The sequence below is a fragment of the Enhydra lutris genome, unplaced genomic scaffold, assembly GCF_002288905.1.
Source record: "Enhydra lutris kenyoni isolate GAN:26980312 unplaced genomic scaffold, ASM228890v2 scaffoldscaffold45, whole genome shotgun sequence".
Taxonomy (NCBI): domain Eukaryota; kingdom Metazoa; phylum Chordata; class Mammalia; order Carnivora; family Mustelidae; genus Enhydra; species Enhydra lutris.
Genome location: NW_019154129.1, coordinates 46670 through 62264, shown reverse-complemented (window position 1 = coordinate 62264; position 15595 = coordinate 46670). Strand labels below are relative to the sequence as shown.

Here is a 15595-nt window from a genome sequence, read left to right as displayed (position 1 = left end):
CTGTAATAGCGACATAAATAATATCAACAGAGTTAATCACCACCATATATTGAATGCCCACAGAACTCTATCTACAGTAATAGTGAAAATGGTGATGATAGGCGTACCTGGGTGGCTCAGTCAGTTAAGCATCTGCCTTTAACTCGCATCATGATCTCAGGGTCCTGGGATCGAGCCCCGAATCGGGTTCCCTGCTCAGCGGGGAGCCTGCTTCTCCCTTTCCCCCTGCCTCTGCCCAGGAGTTGTGCTCACTCTCTCTCAAATGAATAAATAAGATCTCTTTTTAAAAATAAATATGAACTTTATTTAGCATAATGTTTAGAAAAATAAGTTCAGTCTTTAAGAAAAAATGCTGATGACAATGATGGGAATAAAAATCAGTTTAAACTAGCTTCATGGTTTATATGACGGATCTCAGTGAATCTTGGCATCCATGCCCTGAGGAATGAAGCTGTGCTGTCCCCACATCACAGAGAAGGACATGGAGTGTAAGACAGGTGAAGTAATTTTCCAGGAAAAGAGTAGAAATTGGAAGTGTGGAAACTGTTCCTATTCTTTCAGAGGCTCAACTGTCAACTTGTTTTTCCATTTACTTAATAAACATTTACTTTTTAGACTATACACTTGGTTGCCGCCCACCCTGAGCCTCCACTCTGGTTCTGCACTGCAGGTGGTGAAGGCATTTATTGTCCTGACCCCAGAATTCCTTTCCCACGACCGGGATCAGCTCATCAAGGAGCTTCAGCAGCATGTGAAGTCAGTTACAGCCCCGTATAAGTATCCCAGGAAGGTGAGTAAGGACAGAGGGATAGGATCTGGTCCCCTCCAGTGGGCCCAGGGCTTTGCTGCCCCAGATCTCCTCAGGTGAGCCTTATGTAGGCCATGGAATGAGCATTTTTCTCTACCAAAGAAGCATTCAACTTAAGGGTTTAGGGGAGATCAGAGAAACCTCTATTCTGTGTCAGAAAAAAAAAAGGCTGGCAAGTCAACCCACAGAAGAAAAATCAGACAAGAACCTAGAAATATCCAAGAAGGTTATTTGTAATCTTTCACAATTTGAAAAAGACATTCAAGTTAACAATTGCCACACTTATAAAAAACATTATTTGTGGTAAGAAATGTATTCTAAATTGAAGCCCAATACATATATAGATATACAACAAACCAAAGTTAGCAAAATAATATTTATTGTAGCATAAAATACATTCTGAGAGTTTTTACTCTTTCTGTTTTGTTTTCAGTGCCATGTGCAAACCATGAAAATGTCCAACAATAGAGAAATGATTAAATTATTCATGGTGCTTAATGCTGTCCTATAATTTAAAAAGATGACAAAGATTTTTTATTTGTAATATAAAACATCACAAAAATATCTTATTAAGAGAAAAAAGCAGGCTGTGAATAAGTATGCATGTTATCTGACTTGTTGAAAAACAACGTTTGAAAGGACACATGGGCCAAAAATTTAACATGTCCTTCCTTTGTACTAATATGTTGCTGTGTTTTCTGGATGTTTACCTTCCAAACATAAAGGTAGACAGGTAATATTTATTGAACTCTTAATGTGTGTGCCAGGCTCTGGACTCAAACTTTACATGTATTATTATTTCATTTAATTCCCCCAAACCTGAGATGGTATAACCATCCACCTTATAGAGTGGAGATGGAGGCTCACAGACTTGCAGTAAATTGCCTGAGGTTGGAGTGAAGAAATGGGCAGAGCTGGAAGTCAAAGCATGTGTCTCAGACAACAGAGTTCATGCTTCACCTGTAAGGCTGTGCTGCCACATAGAGAGAAGACAGGAGGATGCGTGCCAGTTAGGAAGGGCCAGATGTTACTGTGTCTTAGCGGCTTCTACTAGGGAAGTATGTTTCTAGCACCTGCCACATGTCCACATGGTCTTCGTGGGACCAGGATAAAAGAGCCCCCACCATAGATAACCGCCAGGTGCTATTATATGAGATGGATGGAGGGGGAGCCAGACTCAGTCCCAGGTGTTCTGTTCGAGGCAGCATGTCTCACTCCCTCGCACATCTCACTGGTCAGAGCTCATTACAGGACTACATCCAACTTCCTGAGTCAGAGGACAGCCTGACATTCTTGGTGGAGCCTCTTGGGGCCACAACATGGTGCCAGTCCATCTGGGGGACTATGCAGGGTCAGAGGAGGGGCGTGGGATATTGGTAGGAAATGACAGCAGGACTAACTCAGGGTGGGTTTGCTTTATCCTTGACCAGGTGGAGTTTGTCTCAGAGCTGCCCAAAACCATCAATGGCAAGATTAAAAGAAGTGAACTTCGGAAAAAGGAGTATGGTCAGATGTAATCAGCAAAACTCTCAGAAACCACTGAGCCATCTTCACCAAATCCCTGGTGCCTCGGTTTCCCCACTGTGGGGAGGATAAGGAAGGGAGTGATTGAGATTGATTTGTAAGAGCATCAGGGGTGCCCACATTCCAGCATTTTTGCTCTTTTAAATTAGTATCAGTTAGTCTCTTGTTTCCAAGTCCACCAGTGAGCACTCAGAATGTGCCCGGGGTAATAAACTGACATTAGCATCCAAGGGGCACTTGTGCTTTTACTTTGTAAATGAACTGGTGCTAAATTCTGTCCCTCCAGGATTCTCCCCAGACCCCATCAGAGAGGACTCTAGGGCCACATTCTCCCTCCTTGTTCCAGGGACCTGGGCGACTCCTTCTGTCTGTTCAACAACCAGGACACAGAGGTCTGGGGAGGGACCCTTCCTTGGCATTGGGTGTCCACCTCTGCCTGGCTTGCCCACGCCCTGCTGGAGGGTGAGGTCAGGGTCAGAGGTAGTGAGGTGGCTGGGGAAGGAGGAAGAGGCCAAGGGCAGCCCAGCCTGGTGATTCCACTTACCTGCCAGACCATTCTTCCCAGCTCCATCCAGCATCCCATTGATCTGCTGCTGCTGCTGCTTCCAGACCCCCGCCAGCTCCAGCAGAGCTGTGGGAGGCATCTGCCCTGTGGGGACCCAGGAATCCTGTAAGACGCCTCCAACCCCCTCCACAGTTGCCCAAATCCCAATGTTCCAAGGAACAGAGTTCCCCAGCCCTGTAGGATCCCTCACTCGCTCACCCTCCCCAGGGCCCAGGAATCCCTCAGTCTAGCCAGGGGCCCAGAGCTCTCCCACAGTTCATGTGGTGCTCCTGCCATCTGGAGCCTGAGAGGTGATGTTTGCAAAGGGCAGGGCTTAGCACAGGCTTGAAACAGGAGGGGACTGTGGTTGTCACCTGGGCTGCCTTTAATAACTGTGAGATGTGAGACACTGGATCTGGAAAGACTCTTGGCCCATGGAGATGATGACGCCAATGTCTATATGTGCTCAACATGTGGCTTCCTCTTGCCTGTCGCACAGTTATGGACACAGGCTTGGACACTCCCCGTTCACTGAAGGAAAATAGCTCAGGGTCACACACCTGGTAAGCAGGACGGCTGGATCTCAAACTCTAGATTCCTGGTTTGTCTCCAGGGGCTACAAAGGGTTTCGTAGATGGGAGGCTGACACTGGCTTTGGGGAAATATCCTCAACTCCATGACTGATCTCACCTGTTCGAGGCCCCCAAACTCTGTTCCCTGCTTCTTTCCCTGCTCCCAGTTCCAGTTCTAGTCAAGGTGACTCTGGCCATCGTTCATGGAATTCCCTGGTCCGCCTTATAGGCTGGGCCTCTCTCCTGTTCACTTTTGGGCTAGTCTGACACACCCCTTCCATAGCTGGTCTCTCCTTCTACAACCAGGACAGCCCAACTCTGGGGCTCTTGAGGTGGACAGCAGCATCTAAACCGAATTTAACACTATTGTTTTGTTATCCTTGTTGTTGGCTTGTTTTTTATGGTTTCTTTATCTTTATGGTAAAGATGTTCTCCTAAGTGAGGGTGGCTGGAGTGGAGGGGAGGTGGGAGGGATGGGGTGTCTGGGGGATGGACATTGTTGGGGGGTATGTGCTATGGTGAGTGCTTGAATTGTGTAAGACTGATGAATCACAGACCTCTACCCCTGAAACAAAAAATACATTATATGTTAATAAGAAAAAAAAGCTATTGTTCTATTTTAGCAGTGCTAGAATGGTTCCTATTTAAAAGCAATTTACATAATAATAAAGTGGTGGTTTGTAGAGCACTGATTTTCAGCTGCCTTGGGCCTAAAGGAGTTGAGGAAACATTGTGTGAGTCCTAGGGAGACACTGTTTAGGAAGTTCAGCTCAGAACAGGGCCCAGTAGAGAGGATAACATGGGGTTTGTCTAGTCTCCTGGGCCTCTGGCGCTGCCCACATGCTTGGCTGTCCCCACCCAGCACATCTGGAGCTGCCAACTCTCTGGGTGTTGTCCTGCATCCCCCAGAGAAGAAGCTGGTGAAAGTCTTCTCTTAAAATGCTCTCATTCCTGGAGGTCCTAGGAGATGCCATGAGAGTCCGATTGGATTGTTTCCCTCTGAGCTTCATCATGTAAAGCTGAAGCTAGTGGGTAGGAGGGTCACAAAAGAGAAGTGACAGATCTACTCTGTTCAAATGTCTCGGCCAATTAGGGATGATTTTGAGACCATGCAGTCTTCTCATACTAATACTGGAGGATATTCCAGCCCAGAAGACATACTTGATTACAACTGTATCATGCTCATATCATTCAGTTCCAATGTTGCTCTTTTTCTTTTCTTTTTCTTTACTCCTGTTTCATTGATAGAGGTACTTCTCAATTTCTAAACATACGTGAATTTCTAGTTAGCTTTTAATCAGTGATTTCTAGCACATTATGTTACCACAACATGCTCTGTTGTTGTCTGTGATTTCATGCGTCTGAAAAAAAATTGAAATTTCCCTTATGGCCAAAGCAAATCGGGAGCGTTTTTGTAACGGTCTCCTATGTGCCTAAAATCTGTGCGTCCTCCACAGTGGATATGGATATGGACAGATGTATGGAGACAGCTGTGGGATTCAGATGGTTTGCCATCAAGATCGATATCTTGTGGATGTTCTGTCTGCATTGAGTTGCTGGGAGAGGGCTGGAAACTCCTACTCTGGTTGTGTATTTCACTGTTGTTGCAGTTTGGTCCTCCTTTGCTTTCTAGATTGTTCAGCCCCTGGCTCTCGGATGGGAGTTTGGAAAGGAAGGAGAGTGCGCCCAGAAGAGGGAACAGGGACCTGGGTTGGAGGGAGCAAACAAGAAGGATGGTCAAAGTTCCAAAGAGGACCTGTCGTTGGGATGGCACATGGTGGGGTATCAGGTGGGAAAGGGCTTTGTATCAACGAGGTCACCTGTGGCATCCATGTTGAGCTACTAGGGGCAAAGGCAGCTGATTGGTGGAGCGATTAGAAAGGTTCTAGGTTGCTAAGGAAACGTTCAAACCCGGGAAGGCTTGGTGGAAGATGGATTCTCCACACCAACTGCTCCTGAGAGTTCACTTTACCTGCTAATGTGTCCTGCTGACCTCATGCTTTACTAACCTGCTGACCTCCTAACCTTTCTGAACCGTGCTCCTTCCCCTCAAGTACTTATTCTCACTCTGACACTGTCCCTGACCCCTTCTTCTCCTAACACTTCCCCATCCTACCCTCTATTTCCTCCCTATTCCCATCCCTAATTACCACCCTGTCCCCTCCCCACCCTTCCCTAGCCCCCCCACTCCTCCCTCCCCTGCCCCCCAACCATCTCCACCTCCTCCCTGGGGCCACAGTGCCCCTTAAAAGGACGAGGACATGATGCTGCAAAGGCTGCTCTTCTGGTTCCTCTTGCTCCCGTGTCCCAGTTCCCCAAACCCAAATGTGAGTAAACATGACACTTCAGTGGTGTCTTCCTCCTTCTTATTTTTTTTTTGGGGGGGGGGGATATTATTTATTTGAGCAATAGAGAAAAAGGGTACAGGTGTAGGGGGAAGAGCAGAGAGGGTGGGAAAGAGAGAATCCCAAACCAGCTGTGCAGTGAGCCCAGAGCCCAAAGAGGGGCTCTACCTCAGGACCATGAGATCATGACTTGATCCAAACCAAGACTTGGTCACTTAACTGACTGAACTACTTGGGTGCCCATGAAAAAGTAAAACCTGTACCCCCAGGAGAGAGAGAGAGTCAGACAACAGTTAGGGAACACCCCTGGAAATAAGTAGACTTCTTTAGATCTGCTTGCACCAGATTATGAAAGAGGGGTCTGGAAGTGTCAGTAGTCAGGAAGGACCCTTGTATTGAGGCAGACTCATCCCACACGATGACCTCTAGTCAAAATAGACTTCATTCTGTTTCATTTGTGTCTTCAGAAGAGGAAATTTCTTGGTCATCTTGATTGGAATTATTCCCCTCCACCTAGGCTGCATCTCATGGATCAGTTCACCTTTCTCACCCTACCCCATCTCTGAACTCTTGCCTAAATGAACTGGTCGTCTTTCATTTCCCACCTCCACCTGCTCATGGCCACTGTCTGAGAGCCTGGTGTTTTTTGCCCCACTGGCTGTCATCTAGTTACGAGTCAGCTACTTCTAACAGCATCCAGACAGCTGCCAGATGTACTGAGTGCCCACAACTGGGCATGTTTTACATTCCTGATAAGATGGCCTCTGTCTTTTGTGCATTTGATACCCATGATCAACCTTGTGCTGACAGCTACTGCTCTCTTTCAGACAGTGGCTATTCAAAGACAGTGCACTTTTCCCACCAGCACACATTTTCCTGACCTCAGCTGTGAGGGCTGAAGAGGAAAATGTTCTAGATTTCAGGATCTCCTTTCTAGAGAGGTGTGTTTGCACAAAATTCAAGCTTGGTGTGAATTAGTATAAATTGCACTGTTAGTATCTTTTACTCTGTACTCCTTTAAATGTAGTTTTTGTAAAATGATGTGTTCTTTGCCTTGGTGTTCATATCCAGGAATTTCGTATTCTTTTAGAATTCCTGGGCACCTGGGTGGTTCAGGCAGTTAAGTGTCTGCCTTAGGCTTGGGTCATGATCCTAGGGTCCTGGGATTGAGCCCTGATTGGGCTCCCTGCTCAGCTGGCAGTCTGCTGCTCAGTCTCCCTCTGCCCTTCACCCTCTCTCTTTCAAATAAATAAATACATTCTTTAATATTTTCTCTCTTTAAAAAGTTAAATTTTATAGTTGTTATTGCCTGATTTAATTATAGTACTAAGAAATAGGAACATGAATTCCTTCCATTGGCTTTTTGGAGATACTAAACCTCACAGATATCCTTAAAACATACATGATCACCTGATTATGCAAATCCTTATGTACTTCAGAAATCTGACATTTTGGACTGTGATTCAGAAGCGAAGTGAACATTGAAAGAAAACATCAATGATTTCAGAAACTAAGCAATAACTCTAATTTATTTTTATTGGAAAATCACATATCATATTAACGAGCAGCCTCCTGTCTCTCTCACTTATGTCCTAATCTATAAACATCTGTCCATATAACATGCTCATTTGTACCTCTAGTACATTATATTCATGCTTTCTCTCATTCTTCCAAAATTTTGGGTGTAGTTTTGGAAATGTTCCAAAAGAGTTTTTCCAGGTCCTTCATGGATGTACAATACAAGTTTAAGTTTAAGACGTTTAAGTTTACATTGACTTATCTTGTGTATTTTATGTTGGCTTATAAATTCTCAAGTTCTGTTAGCTATAGAAAAAAATTTGCAATGTGCTTGTAGGTAAAGTAAGATCTCTTAAGATTTGTCTATTAGATTTTGCCTACAGCTTCAGTGTGTTATAATGTATATGTGATCACAACATCTTTTCAAAGAATACTGTTTATTGATATTGGACATAGGTAAGCAACAAGGAAACCATCACCATGGTAAGATGATAAACACACTCATCACTCCCCAAAGTTTGCCCCAGCTCCTTGGTTATCCCTCTGTGCTCCTTCTCCTCCAGGAGGAGGTATTTGAGAGAGGTATGCTTACCTCCTGGAGGCTGGTTGAGGGTTTGTAAAGTTGATTCTCTGTGACAGATACACAGTAAATGTCTTTGAGATTCCTCATTGTCTCAAATGGTATTTCAGCTTGTCCTTTCCTTGCCTGACCATTTCTGTCTTGGCCCCGATGTGATTAAAGTTCTGTGGAAGTTTCTCATTTTAACTGCCTCCTTGGGAACCTGTGCCTTTCTCATTTACTTCTGGAGAACCGTCCTCACTGTAAGTATACTAATGTACCTTCTATACTTTCACTCATAAATAAGCAGAAAATTTTATAGTCACTGGACATTTTTATGTCCATTCAGTACTACAAATTTCCCTCTAATATGTCAATTTTGATTATCACCTAGATTGATGTAGTTTTAAATTTCTATTGAAATGCCTTCTTGATCCATATGTTTTGTTTTTTTTTTTTTTTAAGTTCAAGCATGATTGACAAACAGTGTAATGTGAGTTTTCACCCATCCCTCCACCCATCTGCCCTCCCACCCTTGTCTTCTTTAGAATTGTGCTGTTGAATCTCCATTTTTTGGTCGTTCTCCAGGTATCTTTCTGTTCTCTATCTCTAGTTTGAGTCATCTGTGGTCTGAGAGCATAATTCCTGGGATTTCGATTCCTTTGTTGGTTCACATGTGTTGTATGGCCCCGAATAAGGCCTCTCTTGATGACTGTTCCATGTGAGCTTGAGAAGAAGTCTATACCTCATCGTTGAATCAAGTATTCTGCCGATGTTAGTGGATGCAGTGGATGGGTGATGCTGGTCAGTTCACCTGTGTTCTCATGGAATTTCTGTATCTCTGGGTCTGTCAAATGACTGGTAAGAGGGTTTTGAATTCTCCAGCTGTAGGAATGGATTCATCTGTTCCCACCAGCAATATTTTCAGTTTCTCCTTCATGTGCTCTGATACTCTGTTGTTGATGCATGCACATTAGAAATTGTTGTGTCTTTTTGGAGAATTGACCCCTTCATCATTGAAATACTGCCCCTCATTATTCCTGACAGTTTTCCTTACTCTATGGTGTGTTTTGAAGGATCCTTTCACTGGCAACAGGTTTCTATCCGATGTTTGTTTAAACACTGTAAACATTTCATCCTTCTTGATGGCATGGTTTCTGAAAAGAAGTGTGATGTCGTTCTTATCCTTCTTCCTCTGGAGTAAGGCGTTACTGCCCCCCACCTTCCCCCACCCAGTCCCAACCCCTGCTCCAGATTTCCAGAATTGTTTGTCTTTAATGATCTGTAGCTAAATATTACAGATTAGGCATCATTGGTGTTTTCTGTTCGTTGTTTGTGTGCTTGTTTTGGTATTTATCCTGCTTTCATTGTTTTGATTTTCCTGGATCTTGATTTGGTAACTCCATTAATTTCAGAAAATCCTCTGTCATTGCTTCAAATATCTCTCCATCCATTCTCCTATAGGAATAGGTATTCCTGTTATGTGTGTTACACATTTTGTAATGACCTACCAATCTTGGATTTTCTGTGCTGTCTTTGTCATTTTTGTTTTTGTGTTTCTTCTTTGGAAATTTCTACTGGACATTCTTTACTGTCAATGATTCTTTCCTCTGGTTTATTTTGAGTCTCTTCATGAAGCCAGCACAAGCACTCTTGAGTTCTGTAATGGTGTTGTTGTCTAGAATCATGTTATAATCTTAGAGTTTCATATCTCTGCCCACATTTACCATCTCTTCTTCCTCTTGTGCACTTTTCCCTGAGACCCAGTATCATACATGGAGGGGACTTTAAAGTCCCAGCCTGCTCTCCCCATCACTTCTGCCACAGGAAGTGTGATTCTCATGCTTGCTGTTATGGTTTTAACCTGTAGTATGCCTTGTAGGGTTGTGTTGAAAGCTAGATACCGTGTCCTGGTAAAGGAACTGAGGTAAGTGGGATGTTAGGGAGAGGTTTTCTGCTCCTCTGGCTCAGGGTTAGACTGAGTTACTCGCCGGTGAGACAGGGAGGAGATGGCACTGGAGCTGAGTATTTCCCTCACCTCTGTGGCTTAACCTTTGGGAAACCCCAAGTTAGACTCTGGTGACATAGTTTCACTTGAGGGCAGACCTTTCTAAGAAGAAAGAACTCTTTTGAGTTTCTTCCTACGTGGGAATATTCCTCCCTCCCTGCCAATAGAGAAAACTTCCCTTCAAAGAGAAAAGAAAAATATTATGTACTTGGTGGAGCAATCTACTTTTACACTTCCCTTGCCTATGGGGTTGGTGACAAGGGCCAGGGGAGCTCAGAGGTTCCTAATCAAATGTGAAATTAAAGGAATAGCCATGGCTTTCTAATTGCCCTCCACTGATGCACTCTCTCCAACAACATATTACGACTGGTTCATTGATAACATGGTGATATTCCAATATCCTGGCAAGATTTGGGAGTTGGCCTCATCCTCTCATCATCCTGTAAAACTTTTGAATGGGGAAATATATTAATGGTGTCAAAATGAGGTGTTGCCGAAATGTTATTGAGCTTTAATAACATCAGGGTGACTCGAGTCTGAATTGCCTGGCTCCCCTTTTTGGAAACATCCGCTGTCTTTTTTATTGTGGCTGATGCTTCATCCCTCATCACGGGCCACTCTTTTTCTCATCGGATGGCTTTTACTTCTTTTTGATGACACTCCATTTGAAACAGTCTGGGAAACTTCATAGCATAACTGTGTGTGAATTCAGTAAACAGCCAGCTCTTTGTAAGTTTCAGGAAAGCTTTCTAGACAAGGAAAGAGGCATATCTTTGACACAGCTTTTGCTCCCTTGCCTGTCTGCCTTCCTTCTTTCCTCCTTCCATTTTCTTTCTTTCAGGATTTTAAAATAGTCCCAGGTTCTGTACTTCAGTGCAGATACTGGGTTGCAAAAAAGTTAAGGAAATATGCTAAGTGAAATAAGTCCAGTAGAGAAAGTCACTTAACATATGGTTTCACTTATTTGTGGAACATAAGGAATAGCATGGAGGATATTATGAGCAGGAAGAGAAAAATGAATTAGTGGGGCAGAATCAGAGGGGGGAGATGAAACATGAGAGACTATGGACTCTGGGAAGCAAACTGAGGGTTTTAGAGGGAAGGGGTGTGGGGAGATGGGTGAGCCTGGTGATGGGTATTAAGGAGGGAATGTATTGCATGGAGCACTGTGTGTTATAGGCAAACAGTAAGTCCTGGAACACTGCATCAAAAGCTAATGAGAGAGACACAGGACCAGAGCATGGGGACACAGATCTCGGAATGTCCAGCACAGGGGACCTTCCTAAAGGAAAGCACCGGAAGCATTCACAAAGGAAACGGACCATGTTCACCAAGAAACAACCGGCTGATTTGGAATCCTTTTTTAGCAAGAACCCCTACCCCGCTCCCAAACTTCAGAAACAAATGGCCTGGAAACTGGAGATCCATCCCACTGTACTGCAGAGCAAAATTCGGGAAAGCCAAACAGCAATTAGCTGGAGTAGAAGTCAAGGTCAGCTCTTCCAAGGGACCCATGGATGCCCCTCCAGGTTTCCCCCATGGTGCCTACCAAGCTTCCCTGGTTTATACAGATCACCTAATACCTTCCTTCCAACTCAGCATATGCTCCAATCTGAAGGTTCTCCCAGACCATTCTGTTGGCCACAAAATAGTCCATTTTGGGCGCTGCCAAGACCCTAACATCTACTCCCTTTGTCCCATTATGGAATCTCAAATTCTTCCCACAAGCTTCACTGCTAGTTCTCTTGGTTCTTCATCTCCACAAAGAACTTAATGAGTGAAGCCAGACACAAAAGGCCACACATACTGTAATGATTTGCAACGATTCCCGTCTGAAAGATTTGAGATCCATGCAACATGGATGCATCCCAGAAACATGCCCCATGAAAGACAAAAAAGACACACAAGCACCCTTAGGATAGAATTGAATGGAAAGAGGCACTCAACATACTGACAATGAAGGGAATGTTTTGTGTTGTAATTAGGATGGCAGGAACCTGCATTAAATTCATCCGAAGACACAGAACAGCAATACTCTATTACATACACCACAAAAAGCAACCATGGGGCAGGCTGAAGGATCAGCCATGGTGGTAATCATTTTGCAATCTATAAATCTATCAAATCAACACACTGTACACCTTATACTTGTGTCTCAGTAACGCTGGGGACAATGATTAAATTCTATCTCAATAAATATATACAATGAAAAAAACTAATGACAAACTATGATTACTAACATAAAAAAAGCTAGGGAAATGGTGTAATAATGAATATTTTGTAATGTCTGCATGATCCCTTGTCAAAATTGAATAGGTTGAAAATTCATTGAATAGAATGTGAATAGATTTGGGGGTCAAAAAGAAGTCATACAGACTTGTGCTCTTTTTTTTTTTTTTAAAGATTTTATTTATTTATTTGACAGAGCGAGATCACAAGTAGACAGAGAGGCAGGCAGAGAGAGAGAGGGAAGCAGGCTCCCTGCTGAGCAGAGAGCCAGATGCGGGGCTCGATCCCAGGACCCTGAGATCATGACCCTGAGCTGAAGGCAGCGGCTTAACCCACTGAGCCACCCAGGCACCCCACACTTGTGCTCTTTATCAGAAATGGATTGTGAACTATGATGACTTAATCAGGAAATTCTAATTTTGTCTTCTTTTTTAATCCTGTGAATTCATTCTGCTAAGCAAATGATTATTGTAATATTTTTGGATTACAATTTTGGTATTTATGTGTACTATAGATTTTTACTCATAATACATTTTGACATCCAGCTTATCCTTGTTTCTTCCTCTCTGAGGTAAAGCCTCAACAATATGAAGGTAAGATTTTCGGCTTCAGTTTTCTTTGCCAAAAATTTTTGCCTGGGTGGCCGCCAGGCACTTAAGAAACAGTCAAATATCGTTGTCATTGTCATCGCTGTGAGTGCGGCAGTGGTGCTGGTGAGGAGAGGTCTCAGAGCATGAGAGCACTCACAGTGGGCCAGGAGAAGAGAAGTTTGCACTTTGAGGAAAGATGAGAGAATTATTTTTTTTAAGAGATTTTTTATTCATTTGACAGAGTGAGAGAGAGAGCACAAGCAGTCAGGGTGTCAGTCAGAGAGGGAGAAGCAGGCTCCCCACTAAGCAGAGAGCTGGATGTGGGATGCCATCCCAGGACCCAGGTTCCTGACCCCAGCAGAAGGCAGACCCTCAACCAACTGAACCACCCAGGTGCCCCAAGATGAGAGAATTCAGTGGCTCTTAGAGGAGTCTGTGTTCTAGACCTTACATGTGTTATCCAGCTATGATCAGGCTCCTCTTGAGTGTTGTTTTCCTCTAAGGGTGAAGGGTAACATTCTCCTGCTGCGATGAAAAAAGCTTGTCTTCTCAGGTGTGTGCATTATCCAGGCCCTCCACAGACTCTGTGTAACGTGGAGATTGTCCCCAAGTGTGTTTATAGCAAAGATCTTGTCCTCCAGGGCCCCCAGCCTGGGGTTCATTTAAGGCAATCTCTGAGCAGCAGAAAGTCTCTGAAGGCCTGTGAGTTGTCACTCACCTGACATCTTGAGCTTTCCTTGTGTGGAATTCCAAGTAGGACCTGGAAGTGGACGTGGCACTGAGCAGACCAAAAGATAGTTTTGCTCATTTTGGGTTGTTTGCAGGGACCTGTTTTGTATCTGAATTATTGGAGGAGAGAAATGTTAGTTGATAGGATGCTTGATTTTTCTGTCACAGCTCTGTCACATCAGCATTTGCAGGGATTGAATTTTCCAAGAATGGTACTTACAGATGGGAGAAAAATGAGAAGACATTTGATTGAGTTTCTCTATTTTTGAAAAACATTTTAAGTAGGAGTCTCACTGATATAGAAAGTCTTAGGTATCATATGCTGCTACAACTTGCTTTCTTCAGGCACAACGGGAATGCTAGCAAGTTAGTGACACCCAAGTGTCAGAGAATGTGTCTCTGGTGCTAACACACCGGGGTTATTCAATGTCGCTGGTTTTGCTAATTATCCTAAAATTATTTTTTCTCCTTTCAGTTACTTTAGACCAAATAAAGAAGAAGATTGATGACTTTAAAAAGGAAAACAGGAATCTTGAAAAAAATTAGCTAGTTGGGAGGAGAAGGTATGTGTGCCCTTTCAAATATTTTTTGTGATTTCATTTTGGTTACTTCCCCCTCTGGTAGTTCATTCTATTGATCTATTTTGTGCGATCCAGGAGCGGTCCTTGAGTAAGAGAAGCTTCACAAATATAGAGCACTGCCTCTCTCTTTGTAAAAGGAGTCAGACATTGTTAGATCGTTTTCTCTAATATGATGCTATTTTTGAATTCTGATTCCTTTTTCATATGTTTTATAGATCAGGGAAGCAAAGAAGCAAGCTGAAACGAAGAGAGAACATAAGGTTTCCCTTGCTGAAGTACATAAATTGAAAGTAAGAATACCTTCTTTGCCTGAATTGTGTTCTAACAACAGAAATAAAAGTAATGAATTATTAGGCAACCCACAGAATGGGAGAAGATATTTGCAAATGACAGTACAGACAAAAGGTTGATATCCAGGATCTATAAAGAATTCCTCAAACTCAACACACACAAAACAGACAATCATATTTAAAAATGGGCAGAAGATAGGAACAGACACTTCTCCAATGAAGACATACAAATGGCTATCAGACACATGAAAAAATGTTCATCATCACTAGCCATCAGGGAGATTCAAATTAAAACCACATTGAGGTACCACCTTACACCACTTAGAATGGCCAAAATTAGCAAGACAGAAAACAACATGTGTTGGAGGGGATGTGGAGAAAGGGGAACCCTCTTACACTGTTGGTGGGAATGCAAGTTGGTGCAGCCACTTTGGAGAAGAGTGTGGAGATTCCTCAAGAAATTAAAAATAGAACTTCTCTATGACCCTGCAATTGCACTACTGGGTATTTACCCCAAAGATACAGATGTAGTGAAAAGAAGGGCCATCTGTACCCCAATGTTTATAGCAGCAATGGTCACGGTCACCAAACCGTGGAAAGAACCAAGATGCCCTTCAATGGATGAATGGATAAGGAAGATGTGGTCCATATATACTATGGAGTAGTAAGCCTCCATCAGAAAGGATGAATACCCAACTTTTGTATCAACATGGACGGGACTGGAAGAGATTATGATGAGTGAAATAAGTCAAGCAGAGAGAGTCAATTATCATATGGTTTCACTTATTTGTGGAGCATAGCAAATAGCATGGAGGACAAGGGGAATTAGAGAGGAGAAGGGAGTTGAGGGAAATTGGAAGGGGAGGTGAACCATGAGAGACTATGGACTCTGAAAAACAATCTGAGGGTTTTGAAGGGACAGGGGGTGGGAGGTTGGGGGAACCAGGTGGTGAGTATTGGAGAGGGCATGGATTGCATGGAGCACTGGGTGTGGTGCAAAAACAACAAATACTGTTACGCTGAAAATAAATTATAAAAATTTTTAAAAAGTAATGAATTATTATTATTATTATCATTATTATTTCTATGATTGAGAGAAGGAAAGAGTGAGGGCAGGGGGTATGAAGGAGAGAGAGAGAGAATCCCAAGCAGACACTGTGCTGAGTGTGTAGCATGATGCAGGGATCTATCCATGACCCTGAGATCAGGACTTGAGGCAAACGAAAGCAGGAGTCAGACACTCCACAGACTGGGCCACACAGGTGCCACCCAAGTGCCCCAAGGAATGAATCATTGTT

General features: G+C 43.4%; 1 protein-coding gene and 1 pseudogene across 1 annotated transcript in view; both read left to right on the top strand.

Moving 5' to 3' along the window:
- LOC111156117 (acyl-CoA synthetase medium chain family member 1) overlaps positions 1–2422 on the top strand; it is a 44986-nt gene extending 42564 nt beyond the window's left edge. The window contains exons 12-13 of the mRNA XM_022516746.1: positions 671–790; positions 2239–2422. Coding sequence (XP_022372454.1) covers positions 671–790; positions 2239–2325 — 207 coding nt within the window. The 3' untranslated portion in view covers positions 2326–2422. The remainder of the gene's footprint in view (positions 1–670; positions 791–2238) is intronic.
- An 8716-nt stretch (positions 2423–11138) lies between these two features.
- LOC111155977 lies at positions 11139–11652 on the top strand (annotated as a pseudogene).
- The last annotated feature ends 3943 nt before the right edge of the window (positions 11653–15595 follow it).